At 34.8% G+C, this 24,758-nt stretch overlaps 1 protein-coding gene across 2 annotated transcripts; it reads right to left on the bottom strand.

The window, feature by feature from the left end:
• LOC143463089 (uncharacterized) lies at positions 1-24,532 on the bottom strand. Of its 2 annotated transcripts, XM_076961460.1 has the most exons (15): positions 23,677-24,532; positions 19,585-19,738; positions 3,801-3,977; positions 3,387-3,504; positions 3,053-3,306; positions 2,706-2,915; positions 2,475-2,578; positions 2,203-2,295; positions 1,888-2,064; positions 1,525-1,662; positions 1,210-1,415; positions 959-975; positions 676-731; positions 515-563; positions 1-426 (listed from the first exon to the last, which is right to left on the bottom strand). In XM_076961460.1, exons 3-15 carry the CDS (start codon positions 3,820-3,822, stop codon positions 320-322), a joined length of 1,551 nt encoding a protein of 516 aa, XP_076817575.1. In that variant the 5' UTR covers positions 3,823-3,977; positions 19,585-19,738; positions 23,677-24,532; the 3' UTR covers positions 1-319. The 2 variants fall into 2 exon arrangements, with proteins under 2 accessions (XP_076817575.1, XP_076817574.1); XM_076961459.1 differs by lacking the exons at positions 19,585-19,738; positions 23,677-24,532 and adding an exon at positions 4,213-4,418.
• Positions 24,533-24,758: the final 226 nt, after the last annotated feature.

The raw sequence follows: 24,758 nt of genomic DNA on the forward strand, positions 1-24,758 counted from the left end.
AAATTGACCACTAAATTCTGCTTTTACATTTTTATAATTACCCACATTACTTTTATTGATAATAATGAGTATTAACATTTACGTCGTTTATAAGCAAATTGATAAACATAACGTACAAAAAATACCAATATAACAGACGACCATTTTCCATAAATCTCGAGAAAACTACGTTGAGTAAAAATTAAAAACCAAACGTCAACAAAGCAACACGAAAAAGTTATTCAACAAAATAATATCAACTATGTGTGTATACACTATTTACAAACCACTGATAAACAAGCTTTATACATCATGCTTTTAACAATCATATTTTTAAATTTCACTTTACGTATGTGTTCTGATACGTCGACTCCGGCTCGATGCAATTTTCATAAATTGCATTGCAATGAGCGCTGGTGCATGGACTATTTTTGTCCAGTTCGCTTTCTATCAATGGAGTTTTTCAACTTTTAGAGATTTTCAGTTCTGTTCTTTACGTAAAAAACCTAAGTATATTGGTTGTTCTGAAACTTACCGTTTTTAGAGTTTGGAATACATTGCTTGTTTCGGTTGTTGATTATAGCCTGAAAATTTTTGTTGGAACGTGAAAAGTTTAAGTGTTGCGAGCTAAAAAAGTTTTAGAAAACAGAACTTCAAGCAGTTTATGACACACGTTTAAAACACCAGCATTTGCACCTGATTTCTTTCTTCTATAGAATGTTTGCTGGCTGATTGTGTTTGCTCTGCAGAAACTACAGGCAGAAACAAATTTATCGTTTAAATTTTTATTAAACAGCGAATTATTATTGTATAATAAAGGGATAATTAAAGCACTTTTAGCAAAGTTAAGCACAATTTATAGAATTTTGTAACATTTTATAATTCAAATAATTTGATTACAAAATTTTAGTTTTAATAAACGGTAAAAAAAGCTTTACGAAAAGTTTACGAAACTCAGTATTTACAAAATTTTACTTACTTCCAGTAGGTGCTCTCCTGAAATATAAATAAGGTAGCGTAGAGCAAATAGGCAAAACTAAAAACCCAGAAAAAGCCAATATTGCTAAAAGAAAAACTAAAAATCCTAAAATCGTAAGAAAACTCCTTTATTGGAAATTGGTTAAAAAGTTGCTTGAGATTGTAAGATTGTTCTTTAAAGTTGTCGATTAAATTGTCTAGATTTAACAAAAAGATCATTGAATACATTATTACGTGATTACAAAAGCATACCTTCTACAATAAATTAGAAGAACAGTAAAAACCGCAATTGTAAGCACATTTGTTCCAATCAAACCCACGATGATGCCAAGCATCGACTGTGGAGTTGGTGGCAGGGTTTCAGTCACTGGCAGCTGACATTGTGGAAGGGATGGAGAAATACAGAAGCCACTGACAGGTGAAAACTGACCTGATCCAGCGCAAGTACAAGCTCGAATCTGCACTTTGAAAAAGTTTGAATCATCAAACTCCTTTCTTATAACTCTTCGAAATATGCTGGAAAACTAAAACAACTTTATAGTTTATAGATACTTTATATAACTTTACCGTCATCGAAACGGCCACACCAGCTCCGTGAATGTCAAGTGATACAACCATTCTGAGTATTTGTTCAGCTGGGAAGCTGAATGGAGGAAGATTTGAGAAAACGATTGAAGTTGAGTTGACGTTGCTTGTGGCTATGACCTTATAAAGTTTATAGAAATAATAATAATTATGATCAGACTTTATAAATAATTTGCTGCGTAATGGTGAAGTAGGGGATATGATGCTTTGAGACTAAACTATTGTAGAAGTGAACAAAGCAATAAGATAAAGCAAACCTGAAATATTTTAGCAGACATGAGTAAAATACATATAACTTTTGAAACCCCAAATAACGGGAGTAATATAGGTTTTAAAAAAACTTACCTCATATTGCAATATATTTATGTCTGAGCTGTTATGAATCCACTCAACAACACACTGATTAGATTGGTTCTTCACGAAAGCAGTGGTGACTGGATCGGGTAACCCGGAACCTGTTGTAGCTCTTATGGTGTTGCTGGTGAGTTTGAAACGTGGGCAATCCTGAGAGCTTACGGTGGCCTAAATCAGAAATAAAACGTTTCAGTATTTGATGTAAGATCAATCTTTTTAATGTTACACTTTGGTTAATTAAAAAAAAATCACCATAATACTATAGAAATTTTGTGTGAAATAAAGAGCTAAAACTGCAATACTTACATTTATGAAATAAGAAGCTCTTTGTATCAAGTTTGGAACAATGATACTTCCAGTTGAGAAGTTGGAATAAAATTTCATTCCCATTATGTTAATCTCAAACGAAAGTGAGAAAAGGTCAAAACACGTACTATGTTGATACCAGTGCTTAGTATATTCTTCAAATTGCATATTACTTTAATCGAATTCATTTATCTTACAAGAAAATTATTTCGGTGTATTTCCAAAAATAGTACTTTACTTCCTATGAAGTGTTCTGTAAAATGTAATAATACCTGCAAAAGGTTTAATGACTGAAGCAAATCACTGAAAAGGTCAGGTTTCCAGGATACTGTGAGTGACGTTCCATCACATAACACTGGATTTGCTTCTATATCAACTGATTGGGAATGAAACATGTGCGAGTTTGAACTTATTTAGCTGATTGAGATAAAATTGTTCAACTACAGCATACTATTATTCAACCATATTTTTCAAAAACTTCGTTATTTTGAAATTTAGCTTACACTTAATTTGACAAATATAGTAAGCCTTTGTTAATCCACATGAATGAGGAGATAGTTCCCAAGTCTTGTTGTCATTATAATGATAAGCCATCTGCTGACAAACGCTGGAGTTTGCTGGGAGATAACTTGGATTAGTGAGCAAAGATCCATCATTCCAAAACCAGTCGCTGTCACCGATGTCTGATCGAGCTCCGATGAATACGTTGATGTCTGAAAATGCCGATATTAAAATAAAATTTATAAATAAATTTTAAAATTTTTACGCTGGCAAAGAACTCCAAAGGTAGACTTATACTATAGAAGGATATACGTTATACTCCTTTGAATTAAGCATGATGACGTCATACCGGGAATGTATATTGAAGAAACATTCCATAAGTACGGCTCTAATATCGTTGGAGATAGAGTCAGTCTGGTCGACCAAAATGAGTTACGATAGCAAAAAATTTCTCGAACTGCCGGGGTAGAGTTTTGTCCACCATACAAGGTGAAGTCATGAAACCAGCCATTATCACATTCACCATAATTAACCCACCATTTCTCGGGGTTAACTTTCGGATGTTTGCAAAAGTAGATCGGAGTTTTGTATTCGCCTGTAGGACTTTGTGAAATAAAATACATAAAATTGATACCACACAGAGTTCTACAAACTTTATAACTTTTTAACAAACTACTTTTTACCTCTTGTATAGATTAAATTGGGGAAAGTCTGAAACAATGCCCCACGATGAACTGACGTTCCTTGTGTTTGAATAGCGTCGGTTTTTTTCGTCACTAAACTGGAACACAGTCTGCAAATCTATACAACGATCATACACCAAAATCGTTTAGGAAACAAATACGGAATCGGTTATCAGTTACTCTACTATAAGTCTCACTATCTTCCTAAAGCCCCTCAGCCTCGACCCGGTCGCATATAAGCTGATGTTATTGTAAGTTGAAGTGAAATTGTATGTAGTGTTTTCCTGCTGTATGCGTGTTGTGTCAGAGTGTATTTGCACACCATTGTACAGTATAGGAAAACATTTACAGCTGAAGAAAATCTTTGTTTTGTTTGTTCTTTGACTGTTTGTTATTTCTTCGGATTTGGCTTACTTGTTGTGTATTTGTTATCCATTAAGAGATGGAGTTGAGTTATGAGGTCGTGATTTTCAACGTTGGCCAAAAATCCTCCATTTGTTAAACATTGATTCTCTGCCTCGTTGCTGGTGTTTTGATGATCGGACAAAATGAAAAGATTGTTGTCAATCACTTGCCAGGATGAAGGACAATCTATGAAAACAATTGTTTTTTCATTTTGATTCATCATTTGAATGATTTCGAAGCAACCTTAAATTCAAATTTTACGATTTTTACATGTAAAAGAAAACTCTTTTGAAATCGTTTTCTTCATTTCATGCAAATTTATTTGTACTTGTGCATTCAGGCTGAAAAGCTCATTCGATTTTTAATTGAACTTTGCCAAAAAATAGGATGTAGTTTGATAGAAACATTTTGCACAACTTACTTGCTCTAACCAACGATGCTTTAAGTAGTTGAAATATAGCCCCACTTGCTATCAAACGATACACCCTTTCCATGTTAGTTCATTGAATCAAAGTTTTGAATGTTATTGTTCAAAATTAATTATTATTATTTATAATTATAATTAATAATTATTCAAAATAGACAAGACAGCTATATAATACAGGCTGTAATATAAGATATAAGATAGGCTACAGTAAGAGGCAAGGACAGAAAAATAATTGTTTCATTTGTTCTTATTCTGCTCCTAACTCTCCAACCGTATTAACGTGCTACTCTATTCATGAAGCCAAAACGAAATCGAATGATTTTTTCAATAAATAAAAACCATAGATTTTGACAGTCAAGCAAGTAAATGCACGCTTAGATCAAGATCGAGTATTGAGAAGTTACGTCATGCAGGTTTGTCATTCAAACTTTCTTAGCTGAGCATTTTTTACTTGTGCAGGCTTCTTAACTGTTTGAGTTTCTTCGTTACTCTTAGGAAGACTAAACTGCTTTGGGAACAAGGAAACAATTCAGTTACTTTTTGTGAGTCACTAAAGTAGTACTAAACGTCGGTTCCTCTATTTCCCACGCTAATTTGCCATCACCACGCATCATAGTTGCACCATAGTTTCCGTCACTAAACTGATACACAGTCTGCAAATCTATACGACGATCATACACCAAAATCGTTTAGGAAAAAAATGCGGAATCGATTATTATCAGTCATTCTACTATAAGTCTCACTCTCTTCTGAAAGCTGCTCAACCTCATCACCACGCACCATAGTTGCACCATCCATCATTATTTCCTTTTTATTACTGCTTACCATACATACTTACTTTTGACGGGCTAAGCCGAATTCAATACTGTCATATCTACCAGCTACATAATTGCCTACAGCAATTAATTGTACATATTGTCTTAGTGTTTGGTTGTGTTGCTTTTTTTCTTACATTTGTGTGTATATGGTTGAGGAATGAACTCAATGGGCAGAAGCTATCTTGACGTAACGACACCAAGGACTGAAAAAAAAGACGAACGTAACACTGGCTTCAGTCTCCCAAAACGTTTATAGCACATTTCATTGAAAATGACATAAAGCCCAACATCACTCACTACATGTCACAGTAGGCGTTCGTTGTTGCAGTTTTTTCAATTGGTAAAAATTTTAAAATGCACACGTTTTAGGAGAGAACGTTTGTTAGATGCAAAAACGTTTACGTATTTACTAACAATGCGACACTTAATTGGTTTTGCGCATCAGGCACATTTTTTCACGCTTGGTACGGTACTACATCTATCTGACTGGATCCCACCCACAACTTTTAAACGGCCTATATCAAACAAACTACAAAAGCTATGACGGTCATTCTTGACTAATTAAGGTAAAAATGTTAAATACTAATTATACGCAACACCTGGTTTATACATCCGCGCACATCTTCTACTAAACTGCATAGTTTTTCAAAAAAAATTTTTTATATCGCCGTTTCTTCACGTGATTGACAAGATTGTAATATATTTTACTTACAATTCGCAAGGGTGAAGAATATTTTGCCGATTACAAAATTAATCGTTACAGAGGGATCTGAGATTTCTTTGAAAGATTTCAACTATTTACTGGTGATCGCAAATGAACAATGCAAATGCAAGAAGAAACGGTCATACAATCGGTCAGAGGAAGAAAAGGAGGAGGAAGTCGCAGAAGGTCGGTAATTAACCGTATCCCTGCTTTCTTAGTTCGAATGTTTTCTCCACAACAACCAAAAGATCTACAGATCAAAAATAACTTGATAGAAGTGTTGAAACTTGTCATTTCTGGCAAAATTTTACCAACACAATTGGATGAAAATACATTCATCTGATGATGAGATAAAGTTTAGAAAAAGTCAAAAAAATTCGGTTTTATCTTGTGCAGTTTTTGCGCAATTCCAAATTTCTAGCTTGTGGTTGGATCCCAGCAACACATAAGCAAAATAGGGTTAATACTTTCGTCTTTCGTATTCCATTTAGTTTGTAAAATGACCTACACCTGGAAAACTCTGTATAACAATTACATTTCTCTGCTTGAAGTATGTATCGTAAATAAATGAAAGATCAAAAATTTCATATTCTAAATGTAAATCAAAGAAACCAATGAAATCTATCAAACGGATAAAAGGAACAAAAAGAAAAATATTGACTTGTTTTATAACGTCGTAGCGATTACTAAGCAAAAGGACTGATTATTTGAGAAAACCTTTTTTGCTTAATAGATATGTGTGCTTTGTTCTAGGTATAGCCTAGAATGTTAGTTGCTATGAGTCAGTAACCAGTTCGTTTGCTTACCTTCTACGGCGGTGCAAGATGGAGATGGCGGTTGCTGGTACTGCCTATCCCAGTTCTGTTGATAATGTCTAGCCGAGAATTGTTTAACTGTATTGGTTTTAGTTGAGCCCTTTTAATCTCTCTGCAGATGAATTTGGAGTGCTGGGTTTAAATCCGCCAAAATACTATCGTACCATCAGCAAAAGATTTCGTCAAAAATAAGATGCATTTTGTTTTGAAATTTGCTTACTTTTTGAGTTGGAAAGGTTGACAAACCATTCTTACAAAAATATTGTAACAATTTCAATATTTTTATTTTAGTTTTCCTTTTTGATTTTATAATATTTTTGGTGATTGTTTAGCAATTTTAGCTATTAATCTTCATCAGAATTTTGCTACTTTTATTTTTAATATCGCTAAACATATGAAACCTGCAGAGATAAATTCTATCAGATGAATGCGATAATGAAACCAAAAGCAAAGCGCGATCGAACGTTCCATTATTATTATTAACGAGATTGGTCGAATAGTCAACTTTGGAGTCTGGAGCACATAATGACGTATGTCGTTTAGTTAATTTTTAACTGAATGGAGAATAAACAAAGCATTTACTCGGTGCCGAAGGTACCAACCTTTACTTGTTTTTCTTGTATTAGCAATCTCAACTGTTAACAAAATTAAAACCTAAATAGGCTTGTTATCAAAATATTCGGCTTAATATTCCGAAATTTTTATAACAATTGTCAATCAGCAACCCTGATACGTCGTATGGAAATAAAGTGCTTCATTTTGGGCTTGGATTTTATCATAAATTTTGAAAATACCGTAATCATGACGTCATTTGTTTGACGTGAAATTGCACAATTCATCGTGTGATAAACTATTCTTTCGCTTCAGGGAAAGTACCTACACATTATCAATACAGTATATAATTTCCGTTGTACGAGCCAATATGTACTATTCTACAAACCTGCTTAGACGTGCATACACGTTTGTATGCAACAGGCAAAAGGATATGAGCAATGTTGGAGCATTATACTCGGTAGAGTTCGTTTTGTATACTGAGAAATAATCATGATAAAGTTGGGGAATACAATTTTGTAGAACTTTCAAGAAAACTTTATTAATTTTAGAATTAAAATAGTTTCATCTCCTGTTTGATATTGGACAGAAACCCTCAGAAACCCAAACCTCATTCCCTCGTTTACCCAACATTTTATTTCTTTTTTCTTCCAAAAATAGGGTTGAGGTTGGAAACGAATTAGAGGTGTTTTATCCCTTGCTACACCTTTGGACAGCGGCTGTACTGTACTGTACTGTACTGGGCATCACAATTTTGCTAATAATTCCTAACTGAGAATATTTCAACTGGTAGTGTTTTGGAAGTCGTTACCAAATAGGTTGTTGAGGTATTACACTATTTAAAACGTAGAAGAACTAGTTACAGTATTAGAAGTATTATTTGTGATGTTAAAAGTGCAAGTTTGTCTAGTTGCAAGCATTTAGGTAAAAGTTATTGCAATTCTTGGATTGCTCAAAATAGAGCTTTCACCAGCTAAAAACACAGCTTTAAAAGTTTAGTCCTGTTAGAATAACCCAATGGCCAACGAAAATGTTGGCTGGTAGATTTTGTAGTAGAACGAAATTACCACAAATTAAGAAGGAAACTGTGGGTAAAAAACCCGATATTAAAGTATGGGCAAGCATATAGCAAATAAGTGGTTCCAACGAACAGGGCTTGCTTCTGCTACAAATAGGCCATATTCGTACGGTCTTGAAAACAACTTATTTTAAGTGTACGGGTTACGCTTAAACGATAGAACCACTTAAAAACGATCCCTCTGTGGAGTAGGTTTTGTTTGATTGCGCACTGGCAATGTCAGTTGTAGATTTGCTAATAATAATAGTAAGTTTTCTTGTGTCGATATACTGACCTACACTTTCTTATTCAGTAAAACGTGCAAATGTTCGATCAATAGAGGTAGTAAAGCGTCAAAAACTCAGGTTCCTCACCTCGTACCTTTAACTTTTGATTTAATTTTCCGTTTGCACGTATAAGCGTGATCAGGTGCGACAAACTGACTGCAGCAAAAGTTTTTCTGTTTTTGTTTGGTATTGAAACAAATCACTGTGTATTGTTATTTGATACATTTTTTAGTTGGAAACATGACGTGGTTAATGCAATTTGTGACAAATTCGTTTTACTTTTAACTTTCTTCTTATTTCCTTTAGTGCAACGAGAGTTTGTTGTGAGTCGTCTCTAGTTTTGTTTTGTCCTGCCGCTAAGTGATCGAATATAGGTAAATATATTTTGCAATCTCAAAGCATTTCAAGTCATGAGATGTTCAACGAAATGAGTTTTCCTACCATTTCGCAACTTGACAGACGAATATTAAGTCAAAACACCAACACTTACTCTCCCCAGAACATGGTGACGTAAACCAGAAACGGAAATCGTTAGTTTGGCGAAACGGCATGCTAACATTTTAAAGTTGTGTCACTTGTTGTATGTTTCACTTCTAGCAGTGAACTGGCAAAATACGGAATATAAATTGCTGTATTCAAGCAATGTCTTATTAAGATAGTGGGACAAACAGTGGACAACTTTTCCTCAAGATGGAATCCAACAATTTAATGCAAATTTGCACGGCCTTTTCCACGAATTGCAGCTTTCGACAAACAAAACCAATGTATTTCGAGATCCAAATAATTGACTTTACCTAGGTTTCCCATGCACCTCCTAAAAGGTTACCTCGCACCCACGGTTGGGAAACCCTGCGTTAAACTTTGTAAAATCTATACTACAGTAATAATCAGCTTATCGTAGATGTTACATAGGTTAAACAAGCGACCTTCATAATTAGGTATAACAGCATATTATAGTTGGCAAGTAGCCTATATAGCGGCAAAGAGGCAGACCGACGTACGAGAGGTCGTCGCATCGACGCTCATTGCGAAGGCACACGGCTGTGCCTTGCCAGGGCACTTAAAGACATACAAAAAGATGGGCATGAAAATTGCCTTTACTTGGCTTCCCGGCCCACTTAATCAAAATCTTCACCAACCAGCTTAAATAGGTTTTTGCATAATTAAAACTTGGTCTGCGCATGATAAAAAAATCATATTGCCCTTTTCAACTTAAAAGGATTTGAATTCGGAAATTTTGGAACAGCTTCTAAAGATTGAAGTGGTTTTAAGTAATAATCAATCTCAAAAATTCATTAGATGGTTTAGCGCAAGCATTTTAGCAAACCATACTTGTCAGTTTATTTTTGATTAAATCTTGTTATTTTATTGTAGATCTGGAACAAAATATTTTGCCTCAGGTAGATATAGTAGTGTAAATTTTTGGAAAAGTAATGCAATCAAATCCCTGTAAAAAGCCTGAATGTGACTTGTGTAAGAAAGGCAGCGCTACTCATCGTGGCATGGTGCGCGCTGATGTCAGTTCTTTTAAAGTAGGAACAAAGCTTGTAAAGGTTAAAGCAGATTTAAACTGCAGCAATTACGGGATATATATTGCTGTGTGTAAGAAATGTCCTAACAACCAAGCAGCTTACGTGGGAAAAACAGATAGAAGCTTCACCTCCAGATGGACAGAACATATGCAAGCTTGGAATAGTCGCAAGGAGGAGGCCATCAAAACTCATTATGAAGAAGAGCATCCAGAGATCGATAAGAAAAACCCGGTTATCGCGGCGTGCTACTCCGTTTATTTTGTGGAAAAACCAATACATAGAAGGTTATCCGACCGGGAAAATGAGTGGATGAACGAACTTAAACCATACTTAATAAACATACAACAACCAGAACCTCAATAAGAATGCTCCATGACTGTTCCTTTAGGTCTTCATCGGTTGTAGCATATTATTTGATTGTATCGTGAAAGATTATCAACACGAATCAAAATTTAATAAAGCATAACATGGATCATTTAAGGACATAAGCCTACATGGATTCCTGCAATACGTTTGATTAGTCATATTAAATATTTGCTTTGTCCAATGTTGGTCAATTGCTTTTAGGCAGTTTTTGTGAGATCTGTTACAAATTCGTAAACATCGTAGTGTGCTGTAATAAAATTGAAACAAGTCTGTCCCAGTGTGATCCATACAAAAAACTGTTCCGCATGTTAAATGCTTCCAACCGTTTGCAAAGAGCACATCAGCCAAACAAAAGCGGTTCCTCGAGCAAGACAAGATTTTCTCTTTCATAGAAAAGAAACCAGAGGAAAAAAAACATAACTGAACAAACGACGCTTTGCATAACGACTGGTGATAAAAGTAATGGAGAAACGAAAGACATTGAAGAGAGTGATCTAAACAACATACGGTAACGATGACGTAAATGTGGCTTCAAAAGCTTATTGTTATCATTCGCCTTCATTTATACTTTTACTCCAGGGCTACCGTTGATCGGGTCTTAAATATAAGGACAACCTGCAGAAAGCGAATAATGTCACAAAAAACTGATATATCTGTTACGCAAGACACGGAAGCCAGGTGTTAGCTTCCTTACGGCGAACCGTCACACCAAAGTCACCATGATAGTGCTGGTATATTGAAAAGATTAAAACACCCGGATAAGGCACGATACTTGATCAAATAAAAGTGAACATCATTAGTTAAGAAAAGCGAGATGCAAAACCACTAAATCGCTGCGACGTCTCATCCTGTAAGCAACTTACACAGACCTGGTCAGACAATCTAGCAGAAGGAAATAGCTGTACCAATAAAAGCTGTTGCTTAATCAACACTCTCTACCGAACTGCCAGTGCCAAATTGATTTGAAAATTCACCAGTAGTAAACGCAGGAATCCGATACGATAAGAAGGGAATGCCGATGGCAAAATTGGTCCATGCATCAAATGCGAAAAACTAATAATATTAATGCAAAGTTGCAAAACGAAAATGTGGAAATTATAAACGAAATAACCCTTTCAGTACAAACGATAAAAAATCAAAAACAAACAAAACAGATCAATTGATAAATGGCACAAAATAAATGCGTAAACACTAAAAAAAGTATCGACACCCAACAAGTGCTCAACACCAATTGAATAAAGTATAATAAATATGGCAACAATATAGACACATTTGTTTCAGTAGGAATACACAAACCCAGTAATCATCGACATCAGCAAAGAATATCGATTTATTTGATTCAACAGACGAAAAATGGCGGCCGCTTATGTCTGCTAGCATGGCATGATTGAGGTGCTTTCCCTGACAAGCCTATGGCATTCTTTTGGAATTACAAATCGAACGTCCTGTCGGTAATTTCAACATATCAATAAAAAAAATTAAAGAAAAAACTTCCAAAAAACATTTGCTACTATATATTCACCAAAGCGTATGCTTAGGAATGAGTCAACCTGCGACGCAAAGATCTGCGTTCATGGCTCAGACGCCGCCACAAACCCATATAATTCATTAAAATAATAAGGTTCGATAAAAGTAACTATAATAAATGGCCACCTTACAAAACAGCAGGATCAAAATTCCAGATTGGTTTGGCCTAATGGTGACAATCGATCACAGCATGTGCTATATTTTTCATATGTAAAGATGCATATTTAAAAAATATTTACCTGGATTTCTACCAAGATGTCAAAATACATTGAAGTAACATCTTTTTCGGCGTCTGTTGTGATCAACGGTAATTCCTTTTGAAGTCACGTGTTATGACATCATTTGTCGAGAGAACGGTTTCGTAGCTGAACAGGATATTTCTTTCGACTTCGGGGAATTTACATTGACGCGATTATTTGCCTTTATACAAACCATTTCATTAACAGTTAATTTGCTTTTTTGTTGTATGTATCGAGTTGTTGGAAAGTCTTCTTCATTCACTTTTCACATTTCCATTCACGAAAGAAGAGGATTTTTTCGCTTTAAGGCAATTACAATCACGTGATTATCCTGTCGCTATATAACGCGATTTCCTAAACACGTGGCCCATTTATTCCTTTGGTTCTAATGATCAGAATTCAGCAATCATCTTACAAAGAGTCAGCGCCATTCCCGAATTGTTAGAATTGTTGCTTTATCAATAAACAGAGTTTGTGACAAACGTAGAATTTTTCCCAAACTTTTTGGGAAAAGCTGAGTTTAGGAAAAGTAAATTTTGTTAATATGTAATGTTATTAATATAAACCATACTTTCATAAAAGCATCAGCTAAATTTTCAGAAATTCAGTGGTGTCTTGGATGTAACTGCTGCTTCCAGATGCAGATGGTTTTAACACGCCTTGTACATAGCCAGATATCATCTCTGTGAGTGTACCGTTGCCGGAAACAATTGGCCGGCCAGGTTTATTGACTGTGTGAATTTTGGGCAATAAATAAAACGGTGCAATACTGGGTCTTTATTTTGTATTGCAACACATCCCCGTTGGGATTCACCTAAAAACCTCTCCCCACCGGCCTCCCAGAGCAGATTGAACTGGTTGTAGCTTTGAAGGCATCTGCTTTTTTCTTGAGAATAGAACATTCGAGAAACACTCTCAAATCGCGATGTTACCGACGTTTATGGGGAAAGTGGCAGCCATATCTCCATTGGGCCTGGTACAGTAGTGTTCAGTGCTTCGAGATCCTTGTGTTTCACTCAATTTAAGGCAGCAAAGGTGTTATACCGTTTCAAACGTAGTAACACTATGCTTGTTAACAGTATTAGTTGTGATGTTAGAAGTGCTGGTTGGTCTAGTTGTAAGCATTTACGTAAAAGTTATTGTAATTCTTGGATTCCCACAGCATTTTAGTCTTTAGTCTTTTAGTCATTAATACTAATAAATTTAGTTAAAAATTCGGCAACGGTAGAGGTGTCGTTAGGTGGAAGGCTACGACGGATGGCCTGTAGACAGGCTTCGTGAGTAATGCTCGTATATAGTCCTTTCACATCCACGATCACAAGGACAGTGTGAAAGGAATTTAAGATAAGGAAATAGAATTACTACGAGTCTAGACACGCATTGACAAAAATATTTGGAGTTTTGGACGACACAAAATCATATAAATCATTAGCACTTAAATCATATAATTTGAATAAAAAATGATGCTAATGTGGACGTTATATATAGTTTTAACACACCTTCTACATAGCCAGATATCATCTCTGTGAGTGTACTGTTGCCAGAAACAATTGGCCGGCCAGGGTTGTTGGCTGTGTAAATTTTGAGCAATAAATAAAATGGTGCAAAACGTGGGTCCTCATACTGTATTGCAACACATGCCCGTGGGGATTCACCTAAAAATCTCTCCCCACCACATGGAACTGGTTGTAGTGTTGAAGGCATTTGCTTTTTTCTTGAGAATAGAACATTCGAGAATCATTTTCAAATCGCGGTGTTACTGACGTTTATGCCATATCTCTATTGGGTCGTTATGGTCCTTTAACTATTTTTCATAAATTTCAAAGTCACTTATTTTAAACATTCAAAAGACTAATTTATTTAAACTCCTGCTTATGAGCAACAACTAAAGATGTTGTTGTCAGTTTTTCGCGCCAGTTTAAACAAAACGATAGAATCACGTGCCGTGACGTCAGTCGTTTAATGAAAAAAAGGTTTTGCATTGCTTACGAAAGAAGAGGTTCTTTCGGTTTATGGAAATTACAATCACGTGACTATATAACGATATCATTGCGCGATATCATTACGATATCATTGCGCAATGCGCGATTGCGAATTGCCTTCGAAAGAAGAGGATATTTTCACTTTAGGGAAATTACAATCACGTGACTATATAACGATATATAAAGCGATTTCCTCAATACGTATTGCCGGTTTATTCCGTTGGTTCTAAGATGGTCGAACGATTAATGATCAGAGTTCACCAACCGACTTACAAAGAGTCAGTGTCAATTACGCATTGTTTAAATTGGGCGCATTATCAATAAACAGATTTTGTGACAAAATTAGAAAAATCTTTCACAAACCTTTTGGGAAAAGCTGAGTTTAGGAAGAGTAAATGTTAGTAATATGTAATGTTATTAATATAAACCATACTTTCATAAAAGCATCAGCTTTTAAATGTTTATCCGGTTTCTTTATTCTGGCACTTTCTCACATGTCTCATATATATATATATATACATATAAATGACTTAATAGTGAAGAAAGAAATTTTTGCTGAACAGGAAAGTTTACAAAATAATATATTTTAACTTCTACGCAAAAGTGCTATACAGAAATAATATAGTAAATGATACAGTAAATATTTTTTATATGTTTATTACTAAACAGATTTTAATTGCTTTGTTTCTATATAGATTGTAATACAAAAGTGTCGCATTTCAAACAGTGTGTAGTTAAAATTAGCGTTATTTTAACCAGAAATTATGGCATTATCTCGTCCTTGTGGTAGTTGTGCACTGTGTGGTAATTATGGAGGTCACACTAAAAGCATGGTGCCCAGCGTCAACTCTTTTACAGCTGAGTCAAAGCGTGTATCTCTCTCAGCCCCTTTAAATTGCAGCGATTACGGCATTTACGTTGCCGTTTGTAAGAATTGCCGTGCCGCTTACGTGGGAAAAACAGGAGAAAGCTTCTCTTCTAGATGGAATCAGCATAGGACAAATTGGAACCACAGCGAATGCCCTCAAAGAAGTAATTGTCCAACTCTCCAACATCATTACCACGAACATCATCCAAGGATCTTTTCGAGGAAACCGGATCTTGCGGAGTGTTATTCCGTTTATTTTGTGGAGCAACCAGCACCTAGAAGAATAGATTGCCGTGAAAGGGATTGGATAAACGGTCTTGGATCTTCAGTAAACATACAACGTCCCTCTCGGTGTTAATGGCTGAGTCAGTAACAAAAGTTGAAAGAAAAAACTTTTAGAAAGAAAACATTCAGAAAAGGTTTGTTAATGTATTCACTTAAGCGCCTACTTTGAAAGAGTCCACGTGCCACGCTATAATTTTGCGATCTTGTCTCAGACTTGGCCAGAAACTGATTAATCGTTAAAATAGTAAGACTTGACTATAGCCACTAAATGGCCACCTCACAAAACAATATGATCAGAATTCCAGGTTGAATATAAGTCAAATGATAGCAATCACAAGACAGGACTTATTTTTTTGATCTAATTTTTTCCATTTATAATATACGTGTACATAAACTTCTGAAACTACAACAATATGAAATTACTATATCTCCACTGACACGCTAGTTGTGTTCAACGGCACTTTTTTTACAAAGTCACGTGTTATGACGTCATTTGTCGAGAGAAAGGTTTCGCAGCTGAACAGGATATTTCTTTCGCATTCGGGGAATTTACATTGACGCGATTATTTGCCTTTATACAAATCATTTCATTAAAAGTGTGTTTGCTTTGTCGTTTTAGATATCGAGTTAACAGCGAAAGTAGTTTACGGGTCTGCCACTGAATTATTATATATTATATTTCTGTTTGCAATTTTGTGAGCCCTTGCCTTAGTCGCTTTTAGTTATTATATATAATTATTTATAAATTGATTTGTTAAATAATTTTCTACATTTTTCTTCCGCTCAAAATAAGTTAGAATAATTTGAAATACACTACCGTACATCAATAGTGTACCGAACTCAAACCTGAGCCCGAACGTTCGGCATAAACGGCGCGTTTTTAAGGAAACATAAAAAGAAATCTTAGTGTACAATATCGTTTACTGTACTTGGTAACTACATATTTCTATGTCAATATGCTTATATTTTAATAAACAAGCAACATAGGAAAATTTTAATCCAAACTTATAGATTGTAGATTTCGTAAATTTATGAATAAAATGCTTTGAAACAAAAAATTAATTATATCTTGCTTTCAAGCTCATTTGCCGCGTCGAATCTGTATATTATTATCTCAATAAGATGAAAATATAACTGAAACAAACATTGCAGATATTTAAAGAACAGCTAAAATGCAAATGACGATCGCAATTAAATTTAACATTTATAAAATATGTCAATTGAACCTTATACGAAATCGCAGTTATAGTCTTTTAAATATTTTTCACAAATTTCTAATTCACATTCATATTATTATATTATTATTATTCATTCATATTCACATTATAAATTCATAAAACTAATTTATTTAAACTCCTGCTTATGTGCAACAATCAAGAAAGACGTTGTCAGTTTTTCGCGCCCGTTGTAATAAACGACAGAATCGCGTGCCGTGACGTCAGTCGTTTAATTAAAAAGAGGTTTTGTATTGCTTACGAAAGAAGAGGATTTTTTCGCTTTAGGGAAATTACAATCACGTGATTATCGTGTCAATATATAACACGATCTCCTAAACATGTTGCCGGTTTATTCCGTTGGTTCAAAAATGGTCGAACCATTAATGATCAGAGTTCAGCAATCGACTTACAAAGAGTCAGCGTTTTCACGAATTGTTTAAATTGGGCGCGTTATCAATAAACAGATTTTGTGACAAAATTAGAAAAATCTTTAGCAAACCTTTTGGGAAAAGCTGAGTTTAGGAAAAGTAAATGTTAGTAATATGTAATGTTATTAATATAAACCATCCTTTCATAAAAGCATCAGCTTTTAAATGTTAATCCTTTTAAATGTTATAGTTATTTTAACCAGAAATTATGGCATTATCTCGTCCTTGTGGTAGTTGTGCTCTGTGTGGTAATCGTGGTGGCCACACTAAAAGCATGGTGCCAAACGTGAACTCTTTCACAGCTGAGTCAAAGCGTGTATATCTTTCCGTTCCAGCTTTAAACTGCAACAATTACGGCATATACGTTGCCGTTTGTAAGAAATGCCGTGCAGCTTACGTAGGAAAAAACAGGAGAAAGCTTCTCTTCTAGATGGACCCAGCATAGGATAAATTGGAACCACAGCGAATGCTTTTAAAAAAGTAATTGTCCAGCTCTCAAACATCATTACCACGAACATCATCCAATAATCTTTCGGTCTTTTAGTAAACAAGTGGAATAAAAATGTTTTTATCAAAATTAATAGATTGCAACTTTGGGAGATTTTTTATTAGAAAGTGTGTAAGAAAGATATCGAGTGGAATATTACCACGTTTCCTGGTTTCATCGTTTGTTTGATGAGAAAACAAGTGAGCGAGAGGTTCCTTCTTTTGCAGGGTCAATGAAATCGCTTCATTACAAGCCTTTATGTAGGGCAGTAGTCGTTTAACTCTTTAGGTTTGCAGCAGCTTGAGTAATTGTTAGGAACAGTTTCAGCTCTTTTGCTAGCGTATGTTAATCGAAATTCAGGGCAATATTATAAAAAACAGCTTTATTAGGCCTACGTATATTTCATGTGTGTTTAGAGTTTAACAACTCTTTTTCCAAAGCGTTTCCTAAGCAATGTATAAAGTTTTGCGATTTTAATGTATTTTTTACAAATGTTTATATAAATTACTGATTTTAGTGTCGTTTATTCACAATTTGTTAATTTAATTTGTCCATCAATTGAAATATTCATGAAACAGTTACCTTTGTTTTTTTGTACATTTCCAGGTTGTGTAACTGACGCTTATTGCGTAAAGAGGCATTATAATAATACTATTTACAAGATCTATCTGGTCCTACAAAGTAATGGAACATTATTCAAACCCCTGTGAAGAGCCTGAATGTGACTTGTGTAAGAAAGGCAGCGCTACTCATCGTGGCATGGTGCGCGCTGATGTCAGTTCTTTTAAAGTAGGAACAAAGCTTATAAAGGTTAAAGCAGATTTAAACTGCAGCAATTACGGGATATATATTGCTGTGTGTAAGAAATGTCCTAACAACCAAGCAGCATACGTGGGAAAAACAGATAAAAGCTTCACTGAAAGATGGACAAAAGGACATATGCAAGCTTGGAAAGGTTTACAATGCCGAGAAGAAAATAATTGCCAAGCCCTCAAAATTCATTATCAAAAAAAGCATCCAGAGTTCTACAAGGGAAACCCGGTTATTGTGGCGTGCTACTCCGTTTATTTTGTGGAAAAACCAATACATAGAAGGTTATCCGACCAGGAAAAGTATTGGATGAATGAACTTCAACCATACTTAATAAACATACAACAACCAGAACCTCAATAAGAATGCTCCATGACTGTTGCTTTAGGTCTTCATCGGTTGTAGCATATTATTTGATTGTAGCGTGAAAGATAATCAACACGGATCAGAATTTAATAAAGCATAACATGGATCATTTAACGACATAGTCCTACATGGATTCCTGCAATACGTTTGTTTTGTTTGTTTAGTTAGATATAAGTCAAATGATAGCAATCACAAGACAGGGCTTATTTTTTTGATCTAATTATTTCCATTTAAAATACGTGTACATAAACTTCTGCTTATCATAATACATGAAATTACATCAAAATGAAATTACTGTATCTCCTTTGACACGCTAGTTTTGTTCAAAGGCACTTTTTTCAAAGTCACGTGTTATGACATCATTTGTCGAGAGAACCGTTTCGCAGCTGAACAGGATTTTTCTTTCACCTTCGGGGAATTTACATTGACGCGATTATTTGCCTTTATACAAATCATTTCATCAAAACTGTGTTTGCTTTGTCGTTGTATATACCGAGTTGTCAGAAAGTGTTCCTCATTCACTTTTTTGCTAAAAATGAATAAAGATAAACCTTGAAAAAATACATGTGTTACGGACTTTGTTCCTCACCTGTTGTGTTGTTACTTATCATCGTGTTTTCGTTTGAAGCGTTTTTACCAATCAGCACCTTTTACGCTTTTGTTAACTATTTTAATCACGTGATTTGGCACCTTTGTTATATATAAAGATTGTGCGCTTTTTAAAGAGGGGGGGGGAGAGTCTGAGTCGGCGTCTGGCCGAGACCAATAAAATGTGGCTTGTCGAAGATCATTGGTTTGTTTCATTAGCGTGATAAATGATAACGTTACACAGTCTCGCAGTGGAAGGTTACGCACAGTTACGCACAGTTACTCACAGTTACGCACAGTTACGTGCAGTTAAAGGTGTCGCGGTTCACCGTAAATGTGAAATTAAGCCTGGCTATACGAACGAGAAAATAATCGTTACACATGTATATTAAATCGAATATAAACATAAAAAGAAAACTTAGTGTACAATTTCGTTTACTTGGTAACTACAGATTGCTGCCGCGTCGGATCTATATCTTCGTATCACAATCATCCAGTGATCTTCCAGATTGTTGCTCTGTTTATTTTGTGGAGCAACCAGTACGTGGAAGCCTAAATATCCGTGAGGGTGTTTTGGATAAATGCCATCCAACCTAAAATAAACGTACAACGTTCAGTTCTACGTTAATTATGTTATTTGTCTGGTGATTAGTATTTAAGCGACAAATAAATAATTATCCTTATTTAGCAATTGCAGCAAGTAATTAATGTTAAAGTACTTTTGGTTAAAATTATTTTTTTTTCAAATCGATTTACAACGGTCATTCGTTGTTTACAAAACATTGAATATGTTACAAAGATTTTCCACTTTCTTATAAGTATAGTTTCTTGAAATAAAAATATTTTGGCACCATTTACCACAGTTGCTTACCAAATTAAAGCTTGATGATTCACTTTATAGATTGTGGTTAACACAAATGGACATTTATGTATTTATGCTTTCTCTGTAATTTAATTAAATTTTTGTTCAAATTTTATAATCATTTAAATTCAACCAATGTTTGTGAAATCCACTTCCAATAAAAGGTAAGTGAAATCTGCATCGATAGCATCAGAAGTCTCAAAAAAAGTTAGAAAGAATTATAAAGCCTGCTGAAGTTTGGAGTAATGTTTATATATTTTGAGTATACATAAACACATATATGAACTCATGGCTATATGACGATAAAAAAGCTTTATTTATACATTTGCTGTAACTAAAATCGTAAATACCATTATTTCCATGAACATTTTTTGCCACAACGCTGTCACGAAGCCAGCTTTATGAAAATACCGAAACGTGTTATGATAAACAAAATGACCTGATAATTTAATGAACGTCAGCAGACGTGTTTGTACACATCAGTTTGTTGAAGTCACGATGGTATTATAAAAAAACTCGCTTTCAAGTTTCTGAAAAATTCTTCAAAATGAAAATTCCCAAACCACTCCAAGCACTTCCGCAAAAATCTGTTTGCTACTATAATTTTGGCCAATAGATTACGTAGTAAGTATCGATATGTGAGCTGTATGTTTGCTGACTCACAGTGAGTTGTTAACCGTCTTATTTGTTTAGAAAATTTTCGTGTAATGAGTAATTTACAACAGAAAACATAACGACTGTATGATAAAGACAAGGAAAAAAATGTTCTGGATGTAAACAGTGTAATTTGTTTGAATTTAACCTTTTCAGTTTCAAACTGCTTGGGTCATATACAGCATTGGCGTTTGTTTGTATATTAAGCAATTAAGCTGTATTGTCGCCTAGTGGATAGCATTTTATCCAAGCTTGGAATTAAATATTGACAAGAGCATAAGCAAGCGCCCTCACAATCTCACCTCACAGTTGAAGAGCAGCAATTTGTGCAAAAAAGCTTGAGTTTTAAGCCAGTTATACGATGAAAAGAAGGGCTGCAAAAGACAATGAAATTGCGGAGGAAAAGTAAATGCAAACATACAACGTTTAATATTTTGAAATAAAACTTTGTTCTTGTAGTTTATTTTATGCTGAACTGATTTGATATTGCCTAGTGTCCAGTAGTACTGTATAGCTGAAATAATGCGAAAAATACTAGAAATTGCGTTTATTTGTTTATTTATAATTAATTCTGTGTTTCTAAGACCTTAGCGTTGGAAAGGGTTGCAACACAAATAGTTTCCAAAAACAAAAATTTTATCATTGTTTGTGCTGACAATTTCAAGTTTTACAATTTAAATTCTGCCGACAGCGTGACAAGAAGGGCATCGACCAAACAAGATTGCTTCATATTGGAAAACAAAGTTTTCAAGGCCATGGCCTGAAAAAAGAATCAGACAAACAAACAGACAAAACAAGCCGCGCTTTGCGTGACGACTGTTGATAAAAATATTGGAGAAACTAATAATTCTGAAAAGAGAGGGTCAAATAACATGAGGTAACGATGACGTCAGAAACCTATTGTTATCATATCTTCACCTGTACCTATACGTTTATTGAAGACCATTCATTGTAAAAGTAATACCTTTTATAACAATTGTTTTGTAAACAGTGTAAATGCCTTGGTACTTTGCTAACAATTAACTTTAATTAGTGTACTATGTAGGCCACAGGTAGAGAATAACGTCACGATGCAGGTTTTGATTAGTTCAGCGATTGTACTTCTTCTTTACGCAATGATTGTATACGTCATAAAGCTGTGGATGTGAGTAACAAACTAGACGTGATTGTTTCGTTTTTGTTTGACAAAAAGCAAATTATATTTCTTGAGTGAAATTAGTTTTTTCAGTACTAACTGATATCATTTGAATCGATAGTACAATACAGTACAATCATAATTAATCTTTGCCAAAACAATGCTTGTTTCCAAGAGCAAAGTAGGCTATAAGTGAAGTGACGAAAAACAGAAACAAGAACTTGTTTCAAAGTGTTTTTAAATGTTATTAAGCTACTAAATTTTTGTTTTTAAAATAATAGGCAAAACTTGTCGCTTAAAATCACGTGAAAGTCAAACGACTTTCACAAACCATTAATCACGTTTTAAATTTCCGCATGTTTGGAATGATTGTTTTTCTCGTACGGATGTATGACGGAGTAAACAAGGAAGAGCGAAACCGGATTTTAAAACTTCTGATTCATCCAGAAGGAGGAAATGTCTTGACCCGAAGAATAAAAAGCTTCATGAAGATGGTAGAACGATTATTTCGAATTTTGAAGGTTGTTAAAGAAATCTTCAGTAATGACGAAAGCTGAAATAGACTACTCTATGTTATTCATCTATTAACTGTACGTAGCATGATAATTCCACATGACTTTACGCAGCTTTGTAAAAATGTATGCGAAGTGATACTATTGCATTAAGTCTTTTAAAATTTTGTTTCAAATAAACATTTCAACAAAAGTCATTTTATGGTATAATTTTTTCCACCATTGATCTAATTGGCTGACGGACACAGACAAACACACACATATGAGGGCATACAGACAATCAGATGGATACTGGAGAGACAAAAGACATTTAAAAACGTCTTTTAGCGTCTGACATGAATAAACGCTTTGCCGCAATGCAATCACGATTAAAGAATTATTTTGTAAGAGATTAAATAATTGACTTTTTAGCAACTTTGACTTTATGGTCATTGCTTTTGAAAACAATTGCGATTTTGTCTGGACGGGCAGGGCATTGTACAAGAAAGCTTTGACTTATTGCGTAACTATACAGCAGGGGGCGATAACGAGCTGTTGAGCAGAGTTTATTGCTCCCATTCATACCACTTAAAATTGTTAGATGTGATATTGCACAAATCTATTTTAGCTGTAAACGATATAATCGTCCTATATGAAGCAATGTGCAAATAAACGAAATAGACTGTTCATTGAAGTTTGATTTTGTACACAGCAAAACGTCTCCCATTTCTGAAGGAATTGTCCCTGCAGATTGGTTAACTGCGTAGTACGGTAGAACTGAATACTTTATATCGATATTAAACCTTTACAAATGGCTTTTTCGACGCTAGCACCCTTTTCTGCCATCTGGTGTAGAAATGGAAGACAAAGTCGTTCCATAAGTGGGCGACGTTTTTTAATAAAAACGTACTATTTCGTCTAAATACAATGAATTTATGAAAGCAAGTTTTAGCATGAAAAATTTTTAGCATGGTGGTCGAATAAACAGACCAAATTCAAGACAAACAAAATTCTAATATACTGGTGTGTAGCTGCAACAACGTCTGTCTTATGAATGGAGTTTTTGGAAACCAAAACGGTCTATTAAATTTCTTCAACGGTCTCTCAGAATTTATACTTCTGCAACTGCAGCAGAAAATTAGCAGTTAATCTTCAAAGGTTTGTGGTCTCTTGAAATCTCTTAGCGGTCGCCATAGTCAAACCTTAAAAACGCCTGCTGCGTATATAAATAGCCTAATTTATAAATAGCTTGTTAATTTTCATGCAGAGTCCAACATTTGAAGTGACCACTTTTCGATGTTCAGGTAAAAGTGGAATTCTCATTGGTTGTGGAAATTAAAGTAACAGGAATCCGCAACGATCCGAGGATATTAGTCAAAGCGAACCAACCTTTATTGAAGATGTAGAGTTCTTTTGCAACAAACATGTAATTATCACAGCATAAGCTGAATCTAATTGCACGTTCTATAGTCCATTAACCTGTGAATAAACTTGTTGACAACGCTATCATGTTAAATAAAAGTAGGTCAAATATTATGCAGCTTGCCAAGACCTTTTAAGGGTAAAAAGCCAATAACTTCCTACGTAGGCAATACCTATATCTCTGTTTGTGCATTAAACAAATACTTTGCCAAAACAAACTGGTAGAGTTCGTTTGCTTACTTAGCTCGCGTTGGCAGTCACGGGCACGTGATCACGACTAGGTGCGAAATCAGCAGATATTTAACCCATTTCATCGCACAGTGGTTCGACCGCAAATTTTCTGAACACTTGTAAACGATATTCCCTTAGATTGTACACGCTGCTGGTTTTTATATGTGGGTAAGGATTTAGAATATAACGCTTTGGTATTATATTAAGCTATGAATTACCCTGATGTAAACGTGTAATGTCATTACTCCAGGGCTAATATGGATTGCTTTTATCACCATACACACAAAATACTTACAATATGTTGACTATTCAGTACACCAGGCCTTCATATCTATTGTTGCAATTGATACAAAATCATTTATGAGCTATGATGAGGATTTTTACAAACAGGAAACCATATCAATCTATATTTAATTCTGTACCTCTGAAATATGCTTGACAGTGTATCAAAGGCGCAAAGGTTAATGAAGCAACTTACATGTTTAATATCTTATGACGTCAATCATGACGTAGAACAATGGCGGTTTCATAGGCATCATACGCTCGGGTCAACCGGTTTGAGTTAGACCCAATCTATTAACAATGATAGTATATCGTCTTGCTATTACATCTGATCAAATATTTAGCTATGTTTGCTAACTCAGCGATGAATCATCCAGGTTGTAAAATTTCGTGCCCAAAGATAAGACGATTTTCGTTAAACGCATTCCAGTTAATCAGTTTAACTGTAAATGAAACTTGCAATCAATACAGGACAGTTCGAATGATCTGTATCACACAGAATACCGAATCAAAACACGCGTGGACACAAATTCCTT

Source organism: Clavelina lepadiformis, chromosome 6 (genome assembly GCF_947623445.1).
Source record: "Clavelina lepadiformis chromosome 6, kaClaLepa1.1, whole genome shotgun sequence".
NCBI lineage: Eukaryota > Metazoa > Chordata > Ascidiacea > Aplousobranchia > Clavelinidae > Clavelina > Clavelina lepadiformis.